Raw genomic sequence first — 21,894 nt, 5'->3', positions numbered from 1 at the left:
AACTATGAACTGTGGTCTACTCAGTTCAATCCTCGAGCATATAAAGTTTGGTTGAGATTCAATACAAAACCAAATTTGAGCAAATACTATCCCTCTGACACTTGGGATGTTTATAGATGACGTTCTTCTACTTCCACTTGAATTTTGAGATTGTATGAATTTGCTATTTCGTAGTAGAAAAACTCATTGTCAATTTTTTTTATCATTCGGTCAAGGCATATTATCCCCACTGCACTGATGGTAAGCAGAGGGGATAGTGTTAACTGATGAGAGATGATTATAATCCCTCGTCAGTCTATGCAGTTATGCCGGCCTGTTTGATGGTCTACTGTTATTTGTGACAGGAGTGATGTTTAAAGCGCTATATTATAAATACATTATAAATGTCAATACAAAGTACATATAGTCCATTGAAATGTTACATTTTTTAGGCCTTACCTTGCGGTTTTTAGAGGACGCAATTTTATTTTTTTGAAGTGTAGGGGGGTGTAGTTACTGGACCAAAGTTGTAGAGAATTTAATTTGCAACAAAAAATAAATATTTTTTTTTTGTCAGATAAATAGTTTAAGTGATACATCGTAAAAACCATTTCAACCCCTATTTCCAAGATGGCGGCCGTGGGACAAGGGTGGCGACCCCACAAACTTGGTTTTAGCTTTACACTGACCCCCCCTACACTTCAAAAAAATAAAATTGCGTCCTTTAAAAAACGCAACCCCAAATGTAACTTTTCAATGGACTAATATTAGTCGGTCGCAGTGGCGAAAGGTGATATTTTCCGAAAGAGAAATATCACTTTTCAACATATAGGTACTAATATGCATAAATGTTTGCAAATCGCTCTAATGATAATTAGATTCTACATAAGATCTATATTAAAGGAAGCCGCGCGGAATCGGGTTACTGTTACACTAATAGTCGAACATTTCCAAAACAATTTGGTGTCATTTGTATGTATCCATGCAGGTGACGGAATAGATTGACGAATACCGTAACAATATGGACCATTCTGTAAAAAGAGTAAGCGAAAGTGTGGCCCATAGCTGTGGCTTTCTTGTAGGTTTGTAACCTAGAAATACTCTTTGTTTATGATCCTTGCTATACGAAATACTAAACGCCAACAACAAACTTCAACTACATTAGATTGATCCTACATAGGAAGATAACAACTCTACTAAACCTAGACTTTACATTTTTATTCTAAACTAGCTTCCGCCCGCAGCTTCGCCCGCGTGGATTTCGGGTTTCAAAAATGGAGAAGGTGCTCAATTTGTCGGGATGTTTTTTTAATTTATGGTGGTATGCAGGTGGTCCGATTGTCCGGTCAGGGTCTGATGATGGGATCCTGGTGAAATCGAAGGAACTTTTAACCATTAAGGTTGCACACGAAATGACGGAAGCTTAAAAATGGAGTAACTTCTCCCGTTTTCCCAACATTTTCCATCACTGCTATGCTCCTATTAATTGTAGCGTGATGAAAAGTATACTATAACCAGCTCAGGAGTATGAAAAATAATTGTATCAAGTTAAGTTAAAATCCGTCGAGTAGTTTTTGTTTCTATAACGGTTATACAGACAGACAGACAAAAATTTTACTAATTGCATTTTTGGCATCAGTATCGATCCCTAATCACCCCCAGTTATTTTGGAAATATATTTCATGTACAGAATTGACCTCTCTACAGATTTATTATAAGTATAGATATGCAAAAGTAGCTCAAAAATTGTCCATAACGAAAACATGCATTTTAAAGTAAAACAAAAGAAATAATATCGTGAAGCTAACCAAATAACTAATGATATATTAAATTTTGTGACTGTTCAATTTAGTCGGGTCCGCGATATCACTTTTGTTGAGTTTCAGAACGCGACATTACATTATTATATTCTGTGCTCCAAAGCACACTGCTTTGATGTTAGGAACACACCTACATTGCTTAGACAACAGTGAACTTTATACAATAGCAATAAAGCTCAAATTGACTCTACGTATTAGTTAGAAAACGTTTGTATGGGAAATAGAAAAATGCTGTTTTGATGATTTTCCCGGCAATTATTCGAATTTTTCTCACCTTTTAAACCTTCCCTAGACCTCCACGAATAATTCAAGACCAAGATAAGATAAATCCGTTCAGCCGTTCTCGAGTTTTAGCGAGACTAACGAACAGCAATTCATTTTTATATATATAGATTTAGGTTATTTTATTTATGAAATAAGGTCACTTATTTAATAACAGGTTCATTGTAGGGACGGTTTGCAATTAATTTATTTCTGTTTATATCGAACATGACGTACGTAAAGATAATTATTATTTCAAATTAAGTTATGTACTTGTAAGCCCTTTTTAAAAATAGCCCCTTGAAATTACAACTTCTAACTGCAATGAACATTGATTATTTTATTTTAAGTTTGATGGTACTATTATTGATCGGGAAAAAATGATTTGAATTAAATAATATTGTAGGCTGTCTGCCTTATATTTGTAGCTATATTTGCGTAGAAATGTATACGATGATTTTTTTTTTATATAAACGCTATTCTTCTGATTGTTTCAAATCGAAGAGCATAATTTTTTATTACCTGAGAAGTTGACATAATAACAAACTTATTTAATATTTAATTACAAATAATAATTCCCTATTATACATAACACAAAATACTATGTCATACCATTAAACACAAGTGTTAATTAACTGACACGTTACCTCTGATTTGCGCGTCTCGTAATATCGATTAAAATTACGATCGCTGCTTGAATTAATCGATAATTGTTCATAAATCATCGATGTTCGATTTGCAAGCACTATCGGGGTGCGAAGAAGTGAATTTATTGCCGTCGCATAATGCTACGAGATGGCGTGCTAACTGAACATAACTTCCAAACGAGCGGCAATCTGTGTTTATGATGTGGCCAGGCTTGGGCCAGAAGGCGACGGAGTATCTAATTGTGACGTTTGCATGTAAGAGTCCGTGCAGCGTGGGCTGACCTTATCTCGATTATGTTAATGGCTGATTGTATAGATTCTTTTATTAGATCTGATTATGTGTCTATTTGTGGATTTGGAAAAGGTTTTGCTTTGATCATTTTGTGTTGCAAAGTTAGTTTTGTTTATATTTACCGCCATAATTTTCCGATGGTAGCGTACTTGAATTGAAATGACAGGTACAAGTTTGGTAACTAAATCAAATAAATATATTTTTGTAAATTTTCGTTTACACATTGAGTTATCTTTTCGGACGACCAACACCTCAATTCCCCAGTGCTCATGATAGCTGCAAGTCTTCGAAACGTCGGGAGAAAATAATATTATTAAAAACCACGATGAAATCCGACAAATAGTTTTATTTCAAAGTTTGATTCAATTAAAGGTTAACATTGTATTATTTTTGGAGCATTTAAATAAAAGCTTGTTTTTTTAAACGTTTTTTTCTATTAATTTAAAACATAAACGACAAATGTAATATAATTAACATCAATACATCTTAGCTACCACATATCATTCTGTTACTTGCATATCGCTCTTCTTTAATACATAATGTTTAAATGCTTGCTTTACTTATAATACCTTTAAATTATTCTACTGTTAATGATCAAAATATAAATGTTAATGGGTGTACAGCGAGAGATCTTTGCTGATGCTTTTATTTCTCGGAGTCCTATGTGTGCTGTCACATATTAAATGTCAGTAAGAACACCTGAAAGGTTATTTAAAGAAATGTTGAAAAAATGCAAAACCTTTCTTACATAATACCTATAATATCAGCCCTGTATTATATACTATCCCACTGCTGGGCACGGGCCTCCTCTACTACTGAGAGGGATTAGGCCTTAGTCCACCACGCTGGCCTAGTACGGATTAGTAGACTTCACACACCCTCGAAATTCCTATAGAGAACTTCTCAGATTTGCATGTTTCCTCACGATGTTTTTCTTCTCCGTTAAAGCAAGCGGTAATTCACAAAGAATACACACATAACTTTAGAAAACTCAGAGGTGTGTGATTGGGATTCGAACCTGCGGACATTCGTCTCGGTAGTCCGTTCCACAACCAACGAAGCTATCGCCGCTTTTTTTTCTTACATACACTCAGATAATAACGCCCTTGGTCCCGAAGGGCTTGGTAGAGGCGCAACTTGTACATCCACATATCATCATGGGCAATCCGTCCCATGATGTGATATGGGACACGTCAATCACCATATTGAGCACACATTCCAGGCTCATCCAATATCACTTTGAAGGATACGGAATTGGAATCCAAGCCTGAGAGCGGTAAGCGTACCGCGCACGCAATGTAACTGCGCCACCGACTAAGTCTCGAATAAAATTTTCTTTCTTCCCTAAATTTACAATCCAAGTACAGATTTTTTTAAGACATGCAGTATCTAATCCTTTCTTTGTGTTTATTGTGTTATTTATTGAGAGTCATTTGTTTAATATTATGAGTTACTATAACATTTTGAAAAGATAAAATATATTATGATTCTGTGGGCTCGTGTTGCTAAAGGAGTTTTTCGTGTCGTTTCTTCTACGTTGATAATACTTTCCAAAACGATAGATTCATGACGACTCAGAAAAGCTTGTGAAAGACTATTTAAATATAGAAAATGTTGAGTTTGAGTTTAAGGAAAGAGTATGGTGATTATATTATATGGGTATGTTTATTTTTATAATGTGTGTCCAATAAAATGTTGACTGGCGGGAAATGGTGACTCGTCCGCAATCGACACAATTACGCCAGCCTCTCCTACCACCAACAAGAGTACTTTAAACTCTACGTCTCTTTCAAGATGATTAGCATACATTACTTAGTAGTCGTTACTTCTGAATGTTCCTTTGTTTATATGATGGTATAGAGCTTACTATCCACCGTGCAACTTGCATACGATTCACATCATACAGTAATTTAATAGATGGTACTGTATCTAGTAAAGTCAATTGAACATTAATCATAATGAAAATGTGAGGAGAAAGACCGAAGGAAGTTTATGGAATGTCATTGCACATATCTTAATATAATACTCGATACACTCTATTCAGTGACTTACTAATAGTGTGGCAACGAATTAAAAATAAAGCCGTAGCATTCACGAAACTCAGCATTGGATGAAAATAATCAAAGTAAAAAAATTGTAGCCAGAAATATTAATATAATTATCAACAACTGTCGCATCTTCTTTTTGCTTGTAAAAGGACGCAGTAAACTATAATATAAAATAAGAAAATCAAATTAAAAATAAGAATTAGAACCCGTTTAAGGCACGTGTAAAAATTCTCCGAGTAAACAACATCCGCAGTCCATAAGTCTAATACAAACTTAATGTCATGCGCATAAAGGAAGACCGTTGGCGCAGGTGCGTGTTCACCTGTTGCGCCCGCGCATGCCCCGCCCCTCCCGCGCGCAACTCCCTGTTACTTCACACCCGCATACCCCTCGACCGTTGGATACGTTAGTGATGTAATATGTGATTAAATCAGCTTCAGAAAAAGCAATGGGGTGCTTCTATTGGTAATCGTTTAAGGATTTAATACGGATTAAAGTACTGTGACAGAAGCTAAAGAAACCATAATAAGATTCGATGCTTAACCAAAGAAAAAAATAAATCACCAAATTCTGCACTATTGATTTTTTAGTACATCCGATACGTTTTGTACGCGATTATATTAGAAAATAAATTCTTTGAATACGGGATCTTTTTTGCATCCATAATGGAGCAGCAAATTGAATTTATATATAACCTAATTTTTTGGTGCTCTGAATTCAAATTTTGAACCTTTTGAAAGTTTAACATGGCGTGCTAGATTTAATCAATTGGCCATTCATCTCTGATAAAATAGGCCGCATAATATTATTCTATAGAGCAATACATCGGCAGTTTTTCAAATTAAGACGACATTACTTTTTATTATTAGTCAATAATCTAAGCGAATAAATACATCGTAGTATGTCTCACCATGGTTGATGGTGGGTACCATATTATTCTCCTATCTACAAAATTGAAGATAAATTTATTGACTAGTCAGCTGACATGAAATATTTTGCGAAGAAAGACTTTTATTACTAAGAAAATAATTAATAAAGTATTATTGAGTGTAACCAGCACTGTAAGAGTAACACTAATTATAATTTCTAATGATCATCAAACCAAAAATCTACCTTATTCAAGTGTCGATGACTATCATACTTGTTACTCTTAGGTGAAAACTGCTTTTCGAACTGACAAAAGGAAAAAATGAATCTAAATAGATGTATTATAACTAGTGGTAGGTCTTTCATAATATGTGTGATTCCGCCTGGTTAGATACTACTGCGATGTCTATTTCTGCCGCCAAGCAGCAGTGTATAGTCACTATTGTGTTCCGGTTTGAAGAACATTGTAGTCAGTGGAACTACTGGACTGCACATCTCATGTGGGATGGCGGGCGCAGTGGAATACCAAATAATACTTTGTAATTCAAGATGTTGGATGGTGTTTCTACTGTTTATGGGCGGTCGTAAAAAAAACATTTTATGGATTTATTATGTATTTTTATTTTAAATCAAAAGAAACTATGACAACTCCTCCAAATAAGGTGCAAATTTATTATAAAAAATGGTCCCTTTCCAGTGAGTAATTTCAATCCAGATACAAAATTATCTACTTACAAAGACGTAAATTTTGATAAGGAGGTATCTCAGAGACCACCGATCTAGTTCTGATCATTATTTCACTTTCAGGAAGTTATATTATTCAAGGGTTAATTTTAACTATGAGTTACTTATTAAACTTTTTTTCGTCGCTTTTTTTATGTTTTCTTCAGCTGTAACTTTTTGTCCCATGATCAAAACGGAGGTATACAGTGAATAATAAAACCTAATCTTTTAAAGATAAAAAAAAGTCCATCGATAATCCTAATTCTATCATACAGGCACAATTGAATAGCCAACATTGAGAGTAATGAAGCACAATGAGTATTGAGTACGTAGGGTCGAGACAGGTGGGGTGCTAGGTCAGGAAACCTCCTCGTGGTGCACCCTGGGCAACGGCGCGTCGATCAGACCGATCAGGCTGATCTGCGCGCCGGCGAATATCCTGACAACAAGATGGTTGGCGGTCGTCGCCTGTTGCGGCGATCGTCGTCTCGTTTAGTTGACGATTGGTCCGAAGGGCCCACCTCGGGCGACTCCTGGTTCTGTCCTGGGAGTGTCGACGGGCTCGGTGTGCGCTCACCCCGCCCCGAGCAGGCAGTGGGAGGGACTCTCTCTCCCATTGTCGCCGTCGTAGATCGTAATCCGGTGTGGAGGTCTGTGGATATGTCTCGCGCTCCTGCCGGACCGAGGGTCTTGGCTTAACCGCCCGGACCGCGAGGAAGAAAACCTCTATAAAATGACCCCGAATCCCAAGCGGCGGCGCACCGCGAGGGATGCATGGCCGATGGGTAGTTCGGTCTCGAGTGCGACCCCCGCCAGAGTACCGGCCGACACTCTGTGCGGGTTACGCTAGGCTTACCCAGGTACAGGGGGCTCTGCCTGGGCGGACCACCCTTTCCCCCATACTCGTGGGAATCTCATGGATGCAAATATTTTAAAACACCCCACCCATCAATATAACTGACGAGATTGCCTACTCCGGTTCCCGAATCCGGGGCTGGAGTGGCGGAGGTCGGAGGGAGCAATCCTGAAGACAGAAAGATAGTAGGAGGAGAAGTTATAGGAGGAGATGTGGGCGTACAGCCCTGTGAAGGTTCAGCAGGTGATTTTGAATTTGCGGTTCCGGCCTCGGTCGTTGAGCCTGAAACGAGTGGCGTTATCACGAGGCTCCGTAGAGGACGCCTTTGGGCGGGAAGTGCAACATCTTCGGTGAGGTCGCGATCTCGTCCGTCCAGCGACTCGGAAAGCGGCACAGACACCGGTCCGCCTTCAAAAACGGGCAAGGCACAACGTGACCTAAGAACTCAAAGACGGCAGGCTCACCGGATCCAGCGGGACGAGGAAATGGAAGAACGGGTTCAAGAGTACTTGAAAACCTCTGTAGATCCTGAAATACCTCCGATAGAGCTAGACGGACCGAGAGTCATTCTACGAGAGGACCTGACTCACTGCAGCAAGATCGTGCGGCTGATTATGCGCAAATCAGGCAACTTGAAGGGCACGAGCCAAAAAGCTCTGAACTCGGTGGCTGAGACCATAACCGAATACGTCAACCAACCGCAGGCGACGGTAAATGCTCGACTCGAGCAGGAGACGAAGGCGCTTAGAGACCACAGCGCGCGCCTCGAGACGGCAATGAGCAAGATGATGGAAGAGAACGCCTCCCTCAGACGACGTATAGAAGAACTTGAGAAGGCTCTGTGTGCGAGACCATCTGAAGACGCCATAGAGCAGCTGGAAGCCCGCTTGCAGGCCAGACTTGAGTCGACTCTCATGGGTCCGGCTCAAAAGACCTCCCCCTGGCCCATGAAACAAAAACCGCGCAAGTGGAGCTCCCAGTTCAGGGAAGGATTTGTTGGTGGGCAACCTCAGTCCGCCACCACCAAGGCCAAGGGCAAAGCGAAGGGCAGTAGAGCTGTCCAGCCCACTCCACCTGTGCTGACACCACTGGTCACTCCCTTTAACAACCCGTCCTGCGTTGCAGTTGCCGGGCCATCTGGCGTAAAAGTAGCCAAAGGTGTAGCCAAAAAGGGTACTCAAGGCGAGAAGGGCGCCGCTCCGGCGCCGACACCACAGAACGCCAAAGCTCCACAAAAGACAAAGGGGAGAGGAAAGAACAGGCCCGCCCCTCCCGGGCAGCAAGCCCCACAGGAACCTAGTCCACTTCCGCCGGCTCCTGTGTCCATGGATACGGCCTGGACCGAAGTAGTGGGAAGGAAGAAGAAGGCCAAGTCCGGTGCACCAAAACCCGCAGCATCGCGACAGTCGTCCAAGCGCTCCGAGCCGAAGCTCCGGCCGCCGAAGTCAGCCGCGGTAGTCATATCATTGACACCAGCGGCCGTTGAGAAGGGGCTGACGTACGCTGGAGTACTCACGGACGCACAGCGGCGAGTGGACCTGTCTGGTCTGCAAATCGACAGACTCAGGCCTAAATATGCAGCCACGGGTGCCATGCTATACGAGGTGCCCGGGGCTGAGTCCGAGCAGAAGGCCGATTCCCTCGCCGCGCGGCTGAGGGAATGTTTTGGGGACTCGGGGGATGTAGTTGTCTCCCGGCCCACCAAGTGCTCGGAGCTGCGGATCTCGGGGTTGGACTTTGCGGCCACCTCCGAGACGGTTAAGGCGGCCTTATCTAGCATTGGCGGGTGCGCTGCGGAGGCGATTAAAGTTGGGGAAGTCCGCCCAGACAGATCCGGCATGGGTGCCGTTTGGGCCAAGGTGCCTACCAAGGCGGCCCAAAAAATAAAAGCGGGCCGTCTTAAAATAGGCTGGGTCGTTGCACGAGTGACCGTCCTCGAGGTGCGGCCTATGCGTTGCTACCGTTGCCTCGAGAAAGGGCATGTGCGAGGGAGCTGCGACGGTTCTACTGACCGTAGTGATTTGTGCTACCGCTGTGGCAAGCCGGGCCACAAAGCCCGGCAATGCGCAGACAAGTTCAACTGCGCCTTGTGTGCCGCAGCTGGCAAGCCCGCCGGGCACCGAATTGGAGGGAAGAATTGTTCCGCGTCCTCCCAGAAAACCCTGCGTCGCCCGCGTAGAAGACCAGCTGCCGCGGCTGAGGTTCCGTCCCAGTCGCAGGCGGCGAGCCCACCGCAACCAGTGGTGGCCGAGATGGAAGTGGAGGAAGTCGCCCATCAATAATGGAGTTTAGATTCCTCCAGGCGAACATAAACCACTGCGCCCGCGCCCAGGACCTGTTGTCCCAGAGCCTGGCGCAGTGGTCGGTGCACGTGGCCGTGGTCGCCGAACCGTATTTTGTCCCGCCCCGCGATAACTGGGTCGGAGACATCGACGGGTCGGTGGCCATCATCACCAGGGTGCCGCTGGCTCCCCCGCCCCTTCGCAAAAGTCGAGAAGGGCCAGGGATGCGTCGCGGCTCTGTTGGGGGACTTGTGGGTAATAGGAGTGTATTTCTCCCCCAACAGACCCCTGGCCGAGTTCGAATCGTTTCTCGTTCGGTTGGGGGCCCTGGTTGAACAGGGCCAACCTCATCAGGCGATCGTCGCCGGCGACTTCAACGCGAAATCCGCGGTCTGGGGTTCGCCGGCGACCACCGCTCGTGGTAGGGTCCTGGAGGAATGGGCGATTTCCGTCGGCCTGGCCGTCCTGAACAGGGGGTCGGTGAACACGTGCGTGCGGCACAACGGCGGGTCCATAGTGGATTTGTCGTTTGGGAGCCCCGCCGTCGCACGTCGTGTCCAGGGCTGGAGAGTCCTCGTGGGCGTGGAGACTTTGTCGGACCATCGTTATATCAGGTTCGACGTCTCCGCGTCCTCGAGTATCCGGCCCAACAGTGGTGGACCGAGTGCCCTTAATCAGGACGGCCCGCGGTGGGCGTTACGGCGCCTTGATAAGGAGGCCCTAGGGCTGGCCGCTCTGGCAGTATCGTGGCTCCCCGCGCCGGAGGGTCCGGTGCGGGTCGAGCAGGAGGCGGAGTGGTTCGGGGTGGCAATGTCGGATGTTTGCGACGCCGCCATGCCCCGGGCCCTCCGTCGTCCTCCGCGGCGGCAGGTGTACTGGTGGTCGGCGGAGCTAGCGCAATTGCGCGCGTCTTGCGTGGCGGCGCGCCGTCGATACGCCAGGCATCGCCGTCGCCGTTCTAGAAGTAGCACACACGAAGACCAAGAGCGGCAGCTTTACGGCCTCTACAAGGAAGCGAAGAGAGTGCTGCGGGTGGCCGTGCATAGGGCCAAGGTCGCGACACGCAGGGAGTTTTTGGAGACTCTCGACGTGGACCCATGGGGGCGCCCCTACAAATTAGTAATGAATAAGCTTCGTCCAGCGGCGCCCCCGCTGTCGCAGAGTCTCCGGCCAGAACTTCTGGCCAACGTCGTCGCGGCCTTGTTCCCGGCCACCGAGGATACCACTCCTCCACCGATGGCGCCACCGGAAGTGGCGTCTTCGTCGTTAGAGTTATCGGCAAGGGATATTCCAGAGGTTTCGCCCGCGGAAATGCGGGCGGCAGTGTTTCGGCTGCGGGGCAAGAACACCGCCCCGGGACTCGACGGCATCCCCGGGAAAGCCTGGGTGCTAGCCCTCGAGCACCTGGGGCCGCGGCTCCGCAGCCTTTTCTCCGCCTGTATGGCACAGGGCGTCTTCCCGGCGCGCTGGAAAACCGGGAAGCTCGTCCTGCTTAAGAAGGAAGGGAGACCCGCAGAGTCGCCGTCGGCCTACCGGCCCATCGTGCTGCTCGACGAGGTTGCCAAACTTTTTGAGCGCATTCTACACGCGCGCCTTGTCGAGCACCTCGAGAGGGTCGGTCCCAACTTGGCCGACAGTCAGTTTGGATTTCGTGGTGGACGCTCTACCGTCCACGCGATTCTACGGGTCAAGTCGCAGGCGGAGGAAGCAGTGGCCAGGGGTAAAACTGTGATTGCAGTATCTTTAGATATTTCTAACGCGTTTAATTCGCTCCCCTGGCCATGTATCAATGAAGCACTGCGGTACCACGCGGTGCCGCCCTATCTCAGGCGTCTGGTGCACGCGTACCTTTCTGACAGGTACGTGGTGTATCCGGGCGCCGACGGGTGGCACCGTAGAGCGATGTCGTGCGGTGTCCCACAGGGGTCGGTTCTAGGCCCTCTCTTGTGGAACATCGGGTACGACTGGGTGCTCCGTGGTGCCAATCTCTGGGGCGTCGGCGTGACGTGCTATGCGGATGATACGCTAGTCACTGCCACGTCCAAGACCTTCCAGGACGCCGCGATCCTGGCGGCGGTGGGCACCGGCGACGTAGTGAGTCGGATCCGACGTTTAGGTTTGAAGGTGGCCCTCGAGAAGACCGAGGCCATTTGTTTCCACGGGCCTCGGCGGGGGCCACCGGCCGGTGCCCACATCGTGGTTGAGGGGGTGCGGATTCCCATCGGCAAAACTATGAAGTATTTAGGTCTGATTTTGGATAGCCGGTGGGATTTCCGCGCCCATTTTGAGAAGTTAAGGACGAAGTTGTCCCGGGCAGCGGGCGCTCTTTCCAGCCTGCTGCCCAACCTGGAAGGTCCTAGTATCCCTTGCCGAAGGTTGTACCACGGGGTCGTGCGGTCCATGGCACTGTATGGCAGCCCGGTCTGGGCTGACGCCCTGGGGCGGCGTTCTGTCGCCCTCCTGCGGGGCCCGCAGCGGATCGTTGCGCAGCGCGCCATACGGGCGTACCGCACGGTCTCGTACGAGGCGGCTTGTGTTTTGGCCGGATTCCTGCCCTGGGATCTGGACGCCAAATCTCTCTCTGACACTTTCCACTGGAGGGAGGAGGCGTTCAGGAATGGGCAGCGTCCGGCCCCGAAGGAGGTGGAGGCCAAAAGGGCCTCCTTACGGCGAGCCGCCGTGGAGGAGTGGCGTTTCAGGCTGGAGGCCCCGTCAGCGGGGCTTCGGGCCGTCGCGGCAGTGCGTCCTGTCTTTGCACAGTGGCTGGACAGGCGCCACGGCGTGGCGACATTGTCGCCTGACGCAGGTGCTCACCGGGCATGGTTGCTTCGGTGAGTACCTGTGTGAAATAGTACGAAAGGAAGTAAGCGCCGTGTGTCACCATTGTGACAACTGCCCGCAAGATACGGCCCAACACACGTTGGAGTCCTGCCCAGCCTGGGACGAGGAGCGCAGCGCTCTCGTTTCAGTCGTCGGAGGAGATCTCTCACTGCCGGCCGTGGTCGCTTCCATGGTCGGCAGTCGGGAGGCCTGGCGTGCGGTGGCCCACTTCTGCGAGGTGGTCCTCTCGCAGAAGGAGAGTGCCGAGAGGGATCGGGAACGGGCCGATCCCTCCCGCCGTCAAAGGAGACGAAGGAGGCGCCGGGTGGACGACTGACCGGCGTCTCCCGCCCTGTGGAATGGGGGCGTTTGGAGAATTCCACCACGGTATCCCCTGCCTGTCGTAAGAGGCGATTAATAGGGGCCACGAAGGGGGTTGTCGGCGGGCAGCAGGGGCTGTCCGCCCTAGTGCATTTCTGTGCATCTTTGCACATTTGTCGGTTAACCCCCGGGTTGGACGGCAGTGTGTGTAGTTGGCCTCACGCTGCCGTAGACGCCGAGGGCGTCCTTCGGTGCGCGGGCTTTCTGAGCCCCCATAGGAGACGGGCCGCAAGGCGGCACCGCGCAGGGGCGGCTGCGGTCGCAGACTAGACACTTTAACGTCAGAGGAAGCCCGCAGCCGTCCCTAATGCGCCGAAGAGGGCCACCGCGGAGTTTTAGCTGGTAGGCCGTGCATAGGTTTAAGTTGTATATAGGGTTAGGGACTCGGCCCGGCGGTCGCCCGAAGGTCGTCATCAAATCCGGGCGGCTCAACGCCGGGCCGTAAGGCACGGTTACCCCAGCATAACCGCTCAGTCGCCCCCCACGAAGGCTGGGTGGTAGTAATAAGGGACTTTCTCCGCGAAACCAAAAAAAAAAAAAAAAAAAAAAAAAAAAAAAAAAAGGGTCGAGACAGGTGCGGCGAGCACGCGCCGACCGTTAGCGGTAGAAAGTGCGCGACCGCGCCGGCACGCGAATACTATCGCCATGGGTTTAGATTATAAAAGATATAGTTCTTTAGCCCACGACGAAAGAATTAGATCTAGATGGACACTACTGTCTCTTCTTTGATTTTAAACAATGATTGTGGTTAATGGTAAATAACATAATGCTAAAAGATTTTGGAGATCTTAAGCAATGTCAAAGATTTTGAAACGAGCAAGAAAGTTGCCGGATTGTCATGTGCGATACGGCCTAATATTGATAAAATTCCAACTACAAAAACCGTACCACAGATGTTGAAAAGGACGTTACAAAATATAAATAATATGGACAATCCAAATTATTTGCCAAAACAATTGAGTGCAAAGTTTGTTGGAAGTCCCATCTAACAACGAAAGTTTGGTCGCACTATCGCCTTACCGAACATACTAGTGTGATTAATGTCTGAAGGAAATTTGACGGCTGCTGTTGTTTTATCTACTTAACTGCACGCCTGTTGTTTTTTGTCTCCGCTCAATACGAATGTAGACCAGTTGTTAATGTCTCAGCATTAAGTTCGCCATAGATGATTTGGTAGATGCGACGTTTGAAATGATGGCGCGATATTTTTCAAATTTACTAAAAATGCCATGTTGCTAATATTATGAGTATAACGTAATTTATCGTCCTAAGTTATACTAAATCTAGTTTTATGCCACGGTATGAATTAAAAACTATAAGATTGCGGGTATCTTTCATATTATATATGATAGTTTTAGGTAATGATGAGATAGATGTGGCATATCGTCATATTCTACAAATAATTCGCAAAAAAATCATACTTCTTACGAAAACCAGGTGCATTATGTCATGCTTAGATAATATGTATACATCAAACACTGACTATTTATCGCCAAGAAACATCAGACTACAATTGAGAGTAGCTTTACAAATTTCATCAACTATCAATTCCATAGTATTGTTTCGAGTTTCTAGACAGCGAGTTTCTTATCGCAAGTATCTCGAGGCGAGTCTTGGTTGTTAATGTGGGTAAGAATTGCTAAGAATGTTTTTATGTCCTCCCTAGATTCTGCTAAGCCTGAAAATTGCTCCATGCAATAGAAGCGTAAGTCAACAGCGTCTTCACAGCGTTTAATGTAGCGTGCGGCGTCGCCTTGGATTCAATTGCGTATCCTCTCTGATCTAATTTATTACTCGTTGGCACAAACACTAAATATTACACCGTCAATGGCTGGTGAAAGAGTACTGAATTAAATAACTATTTTCGTTCCCAAACACCAATTTAGTAACCATTGGATTCTGCATAATCATACATTTCGGAGTAGCGGCGTTTTATCAGATATTTTAATTTATTTTTAAAACATAATTTATTGTTTCTGCCATTATGAAACATATTGTATGTAATATTACGCTGTCTAGACTTGTTCATGTTTATTTTGATTGGTAAACAATTTCTTCATTGACAATCCAGTTTACAAGCATTAGTGTTGAAAACGGAATAGCATTATTCTATGATTATTGTATTAGTTATATTTTAAGGCAAATACTTTTAATAATAATTTTATGACAGTAATCGTGTCTTTGGTGAGATTTAAAAACCACAGGTATTTGACTTGCCAAATTATTTCTAATATCTACGATACATTGATGTTATATTTTCACGGCTACCAGTTTACGGTACGAGGTCTGTGAGTAATTTGGTGATATATTTTAGTGGATAGACCATGCGTTCTCATCGATAAGATACATTTACATATCGATTTCGTTACCACTTTGGTTGTAGAATCTTAAAACTGCTTTTAACACGATACATTATTTAAAAACAACATACAGGTGTAATGTAAGGATGTGGGCCCTTAAAGTGGAGTAATTATTTAAACGAAAGGGAAGTCACGACGGTTAGGCCAACCGACTTAACATCCTTGATATATTTGCATTATTCGATCTCCATTGTTTTCCGTGTTTAGTGGAAGAACAATTTCTTTAATGTGGCAATTTTATACCTGTATTCTTTATGAATTATCTTTTTAACGGTGAAGGAAAATATCGTGAGGAAATCTGCATGCCTGAGAAATACTCTATAGGAATTTTTAGGGTGCGTGAAGATAAGTAATCCGCAATGGGCCAGCGTGGTTACTAAGACCTAACCTTTCTCTATAGTAGAGGTGGACCATGCCAGTAGTGGGACAGTATATAATACAGGGTTGATACTATTATATACCTGTATACTGAAATAGGTAAAATAGAGCAAAAGACATATAACCACGTTCTTAATAAAAATGTATTTGATATTGCAATAAAGTTTAAAAATTTAGTTTACAGACGCATTTCCCTTTCGTCCCGTTTTACTTTAATGGTTATTATTTTTTAGAATACGACCAAATGGGAATATTATAAACCTTTCATTAATAAGCTATCACCAGGCCCATTCACAAAGACAGGTGGACTATGGGTACATTTCCAATGACAGCAGGGAGGTCAGCTAATAAATACCAATGACAAATAAAAATAACGAATTTCCTGCTTTTTAGACCTCAAATAACATAAATTAGGGATGTCGAATGCTTACCTCGGCCTAAACAGAAAACAGGTCTTTTTGTCATTTCTTTTTTGGTGGCACGCTAATGCTCTAAAACTGTAAGTCCATTATGTTTGTAAGAATCCCCCCCCCCCCCTCCCCTTGCGTTAATTTTGAACAGATTTTTTCTCGATATTTTCAAAACTTTGGGGTCACTGCGTGATCCCACGTGTTCCAACAAACAAGCCCGGTGTAACTAGAGTACAAAGTCAAGACATTACAAAAGCAGAATCTCGTTCTTAGAGTAATCTTTAGTGAATTCATATACTTTAAAAACAATATTTGCGACAAAAGAAACTTCATCCAAGTATCTAATCATACTGACCATTGTAATTTGGTAGCAGTATCAGTAGACATCTTTAAAACCAAGGCAGAAAGAAAACATAACTAAGTACAAAATGATAAATTAGTAAGAACTTAACAGAATGAAATTAAGTTGTGACCACGATCTCTGGTATTCGGAACATGGCGTAACGATGTTTTTTTCGATGATTTACACCGCTCGTGCCAGGACCACAAAATTTCCGTTCGTCACCGTCTACCGGGTGATCTGTTTTAAGGTTCTGTATGCCATGGTCAATAAAATGGTGCGTTTTATTTTGGATAGGAATTTGTAATTATTAGGGATCTCAACAGAATCTTTTGAAGTCGAATAAACATTATGCGCCCATAATATATTCTATAGAAATGTGAATGATACTATGAAGACTAATCGACTCCCTCTCCATTAGCTATGTTGGTTAATACCAACTGGTCCAATGGGTCAACTATTTCTTTCAGAATGAAGTGAACCTTATCCTGCACTGAGTTTTTAGAGGCTCAAAATCCAAAACTGAAGTTATAAATATTAAGGATTTTATCAATAAAATAGTCGATCAACACAAAACTTATTATTTTTTGAATTAATTCCAAAAATGACTACACATGTTGAACTTTCCGGAAATCGATTCATTGCAGTCATGCGTCATTCCTGCAATCAAGTTAGAGCTAGAATCGCACTATGCGAAGTGACTTGAATAGATTGCGATGTTCCCGCGAGACTCATTGTGTTGTTTATAAGGTGGCATAAAGTTTGTTCTTACTGGAAATAAAATAAACTTGAGGCCAGAAATATCCTGGAAGGAATTACGATTAGGAGTTAATGTAATCTTGTCCCTAGGCCTTCATATTGTTCTTTCATGGAATAATCAACTTAGACGTGTGAAATACTTGTACTAGGCTGTTGTACTCATTTAAATAGACCTGTGGATTTCTGTTTACGACATTAATGGGTTAAATTCATTGGTGTCAATGTTTAACAAAATACTGTTTTGCCTCTGTTGGGACTTACAGTGGCGGTCCAACATGCACCTAATTCTCGGCAAAGACTCGATGAAATAATGTTTATTTTTTGATAATATTGTTATTCAAGCACTAGAAATAAAAAAATATTTGATTGCAACTAAAATAAAAAAATATGGAAATTCGTAAAAAAGCAACATGTTTAAATCTATAACTGCTTTTTACAGGTCAGAATAATTATGAAATCATTTTCATATAAGGATTTTCAGATCGCGCAGTTACCCATAGTCTCTGCCAACAAATGTATTAAATATTTTTCACATAAAAACCTACAGAACCACGCGACAAAAGATCACCATACTTTTTTAACATAAAAAGTCGAGAGCAAGGTGCGCTGGAGCGTGCCGAATGCGACCACGCGACGCCGTGACGGGCCGGGGTGCGCACGGTTCGCTCCGGCAAAAAAAACCAAGCACTATTGTCGCTTGAACAGATTTGTAGATCGGCTGGATCGAGATAGTCATCAGCTAATCACGGTAATAATTATCAATGATTAGAATATTGGGAGCATCTAACAAAATTGGCATATGATGTAATGAAATAAGGGCGAGAAGCAACGAAAGCATTTTTTTTTTAATAAAAATATACCTAATTTATATTGTAATCTATTGGCAATTATATGTAGTTGTTGTGATTGTGTTTTATTTACTACTATGTTTATGCACCTTATTACCAAGATTTTTGTTGTTTATTTTGCATGGCAATGTCACGCTTTTTTTTACGCGGGGAAAAACGCGTTATCGCTACCACCACTCGGAGGGTCAGTGGAATGGTTATGTTGGTTTCACCGTAGTTACGGCCCAATGTCGACACTGGGGAGTATAACATCATCCGAGCGAGCGTTGGACCGAGTCCCTAACCCTTGTATACCCTACACCGGCATACCAACCAAAACCCGCGGTGGCCTTCTTCGGCGCATACGGGACGGCCCGGGGTATCTTGTTGCACTAAGATATCTGCTCTGAACCGTCCCAGATGGCAATGTCACCCTACTGCACCTGAAGGCAAGTGGTGTGGGTTCAATAGAATGTCAACTAACGAGAGATGATTACTCCTCGGCAGTCGAAACAATAATGCCGGCCTGTTGGGATATGCATAGGCTGATCTCGAAACGCGACACACTTACGTGGGCCGCTACGGCGGGTTTTAACACCTTGTGCACGGTGGTCGCTATCCGGGTTGAAGTAAAATATAACCTACCACTACCATAGATGTATAACTGAATAATTAAATCCATATATAACGACTGCCTCGGTGGCGTAAATGTACTGCATGCGCGGTACGGCAGCGCTCTGAGGTCCTGGGTTCGAATCCCGGGTCGGGCAAAGTGATATTTGGGTTTTTCTGCTCAGTATCAGCCCGGAGTCTGGAATTTGTGCCCGATATGGCGATAGGCTCGCCCCCTATCACATCATGGGACGGAACACACTTGGCGAAAAGTGGGTGCCATGGTTGCGCCTCTGCATACCCCTTCGGGGATAAAATGCGTGATGTTGTGTGTGTGTGTGTGTGTGTGTGTGTGTGTGTGTGTATATATAACATTATTATAAAGCCAGACAAACAAACAAAAATACACGTAGAATTGATACCTCCTTTAGTTGAAGTCGGTTAACAAATGATAGTAGGAACTAAAAACAGCTTTCGTGTTGATCAGTAAGGAACTTCGGAAAACTACAACTATGAAATTAACTAACAAGGAAATATGATAAAAATATTATTTCCCATCGGAGTAAATTTCCAGGTTAAAAATATCTTATGTGTTATTCCAGATCAAGGTCTACCCATGTGCCAAACTACGCCCACATCTAATCAGTTGCTTCTGTGTCTACTGGTTACAAACCTACAAACATTTTTTATTTATAATATTAGTTAGTTAAGGATCCTTATCATGAGATACCAATTGAATAGGCAATTTCGAAAAGGGCACATCTCATAAATATCTATGTCGAGAAATGTATATATTATTATAATAAATAACAAAACTTGTGTAATTTTTTATTGTTAATTGAACCCAAATTCTAACCCAAAAATAAATTGAATTTCTTTTAGACTACTTTTAAACAATTTCCTTTTCCAATTTTTTTTACATTTTCGGACATGCGCTCTTTTCGAAATTGCATATTCAATTAGGATAAGCAGTGAATTTGTTGTTCTGGTAGAATGGATCATCTGCGATCCAAAAATTTTAGAAATATACAAAATTGCCTCATCATGTTTATTTACTAAACTGCATTGGCTACAAACTTCTTACCACCTCGTTTAGTCTTTATAGCAAAGAAGCATATTCACTTACGTGCATGTGTCATCTGGACAATCCATAAAACACTAACATAAAAAAATCCTTTATACACATATCCTTCCATTTCCAATAAACCAATCCACCACACGGTTGCTCCATCGACCATGTGTTGCGCACATGTTCTAGTAATGATACATTCATAACAATACTAATTTTTACTCACAACACCTTTTGTCCTGTTTCTTATTTCACCCTTTGTGCGCCGACGTCAGAATGGTAGCGTGCAAGAAGTCAATTAGAGCCATTGTAGGGGTAAAGAAGATGGATTAGTGTGGATGTATTTGTTCATTCATAAGAAGAGAGAGATCGAAAGAAACGTTTTTAATTGTTGTAAACTCGTAACTTATATTTAATTACAAGAAATAATATTATTTATTATTTGTAATTAGGAAAGTCTTTGTTTATCGATGCCAAAGATTGTCACTTTTATGTATAAATTATCCAAACTAAGATAATGTAACGATAGCCTAGTTGGGAGTGGAACGGAATGCCGAGACGAATGTCCACAGGTTCATATACCTCTGATTTTTTTTGTGTTGTGAGTATTTTTTGCAAATTATCGCTTACTTTAACAGTAAAGGAAAATATTGTCAGGAAACCTGAGTACCTGAAAAGTTCTCTATAAGAAATTTTCATAACATCCATAATATGGAAAAATAATAGTACATATAAACACTTTTTTTTTAAAATAAATTATTATGATTAAGGGCAAATTTTTTCAATATATAATATCAGCACTGTATTATATACTGTCCCACTGTTGGGCACGGGCCACTTTTACTGAGAGGGATTAGGCCTTAGTCCACTACGCTAGCCTAGTGCGGATCGGTAGACTTGACACACCTTCGAAATTACTATAGAATTTTTGCAATCGTTAGATAATATTTATACATCAAATAAGTTATAACTTGACTGAATATAAAAGTGATAGAAGTTGACAATATTACACATACATGTGTCATTTTGAATTCGTTCGTGTTGTACAATTACGTACGAATAAATTATACAAGATTATGGACAAATCAGCCCTAATAGATCTTATCCAACATATTACTTACTTCAATCAAATAATTATATTTAAGTAAAATTACCAAAAAAAAGTTACAAAAAAAGTCCACGAGTGGAGGTGCTGGGACTTGAACCCAGGACTTTCAGCATGCGAAGCAGACACTCTACCACTGAGTTACACCCCCGATGTATGTGGTTCGTCGAAATTGCAGTCTCGTTGTATGTTCTGAAGTTTAATATGGATTTAATTTCAATTCTAGTAGTGTTCCCATTGGTATTGATTACGATGCCCACTACTATTACGCCCGGAGACCGGAATATGTGCATCAGGCACTTGGGGTTCGCCTCCTATCATATCATAGGACCGAAAATAGACAAAAAATGTAGTGAATATAGATAATAATAAAAAAAAAAATATCATAAACCCGAGAACCGAACCCGTAATCCTACAATATCCTTAGCCACAAAGCCATGAATCCCCATTAACCAGAAGATATTAAATATCGTTCTATACAACAAACCTGATTGAACTCCATAAATCATCTTCATCAATATAGTACACAGATACAAAATAAAGTATTAAATCTTTTATCAGGGATGACAAACATTTTCCGATCGTTATCTTTGTTTATGTAGTAGTCAATTATTTAATTATGCAGACGGCAGTGCATGAAAGAATAAGGTCGATTTTCAAAGTGAATTGATAAAATAAAATACATTAAATTCCATACGTCAATCATGTTTAAAATTGACTTACAGTTAGGCGTAGGTTTATAATAAAGCAATATGCACGTGACTTATTAGAGATTGAATTTGTCCAAGATAATATTATGGCTGTGTAAGGACGATAATATCATAATATTATGGTAAATAAAGGTATTGGAAAGATGTACCCTCCTGTTATCTTTCAATATAGGACGAAAGCTTGGTAAAAAATTCTATTCCGTCAATTCCAATGATTAAAGAGTATAGAGGATGGGTAATATGGTCACGTGACATGCGGCATATTTAATGCATAAAATGGCGCCGACTCCGCCCCTTACAATAGTGATATGCTAGTACCGAAAATTTTGTATCGACATCGAAGAATTA

General features: G+C 43.2%; 1 protein-coding gene and 1 non-coding gene across 2 annotated transcripts; one reads left to right on the top strand and one right to left on the bottom strand.

Annotated features, from left to right (window-relative positions):
* Nucleotides 1-7,978: 7,978 nt before the first annotated feature.
* LOC119190449 lies at nt 7,979-9,775 on the top strand. The gene has a single exon (XM_037442411.1). The coding sequence runs from the start codon at nt 7,979-7,981 to the stop codon at nt 9,773-9,775; it is 1,797 nt and encodes a 598-aa protein (XP_037298308.1).
* An 11,140-nt stretch (nt 9,776-20,915) lies between these two features.
* On the bottom strand, nt 20,916-20,987 carry Trnaa-cgc. The gene has a single exon. It is a non-coding gene; the product is annotated as a tRNA-Ala (tRNA).
* Between the last annotated feature and the right edge of the window lie 907 nt (nt 20,988-21,894).

Source organism: Manduca sexta, chromosome 24 (assembly GCF_014839805.1).
Source record: "Manduca sexta isolate Smith_Timp_Sample1 chromosome 24, JHU_Msex_v1.0, whole genome shotgun sequence".
Classification (NCBI taxonomy): domain Eukaryota; kingdom Metazoa; phylum Arthropoda; class Insecta; order Lepidoptera; family Sphingidae; genus Manduca; species Manduca sexta.
The sequence above is the reverse complement of the archived record's forward strand: the minus strand, read 5'-3'. Positions and strand labels throughout refer to the sequence as shown.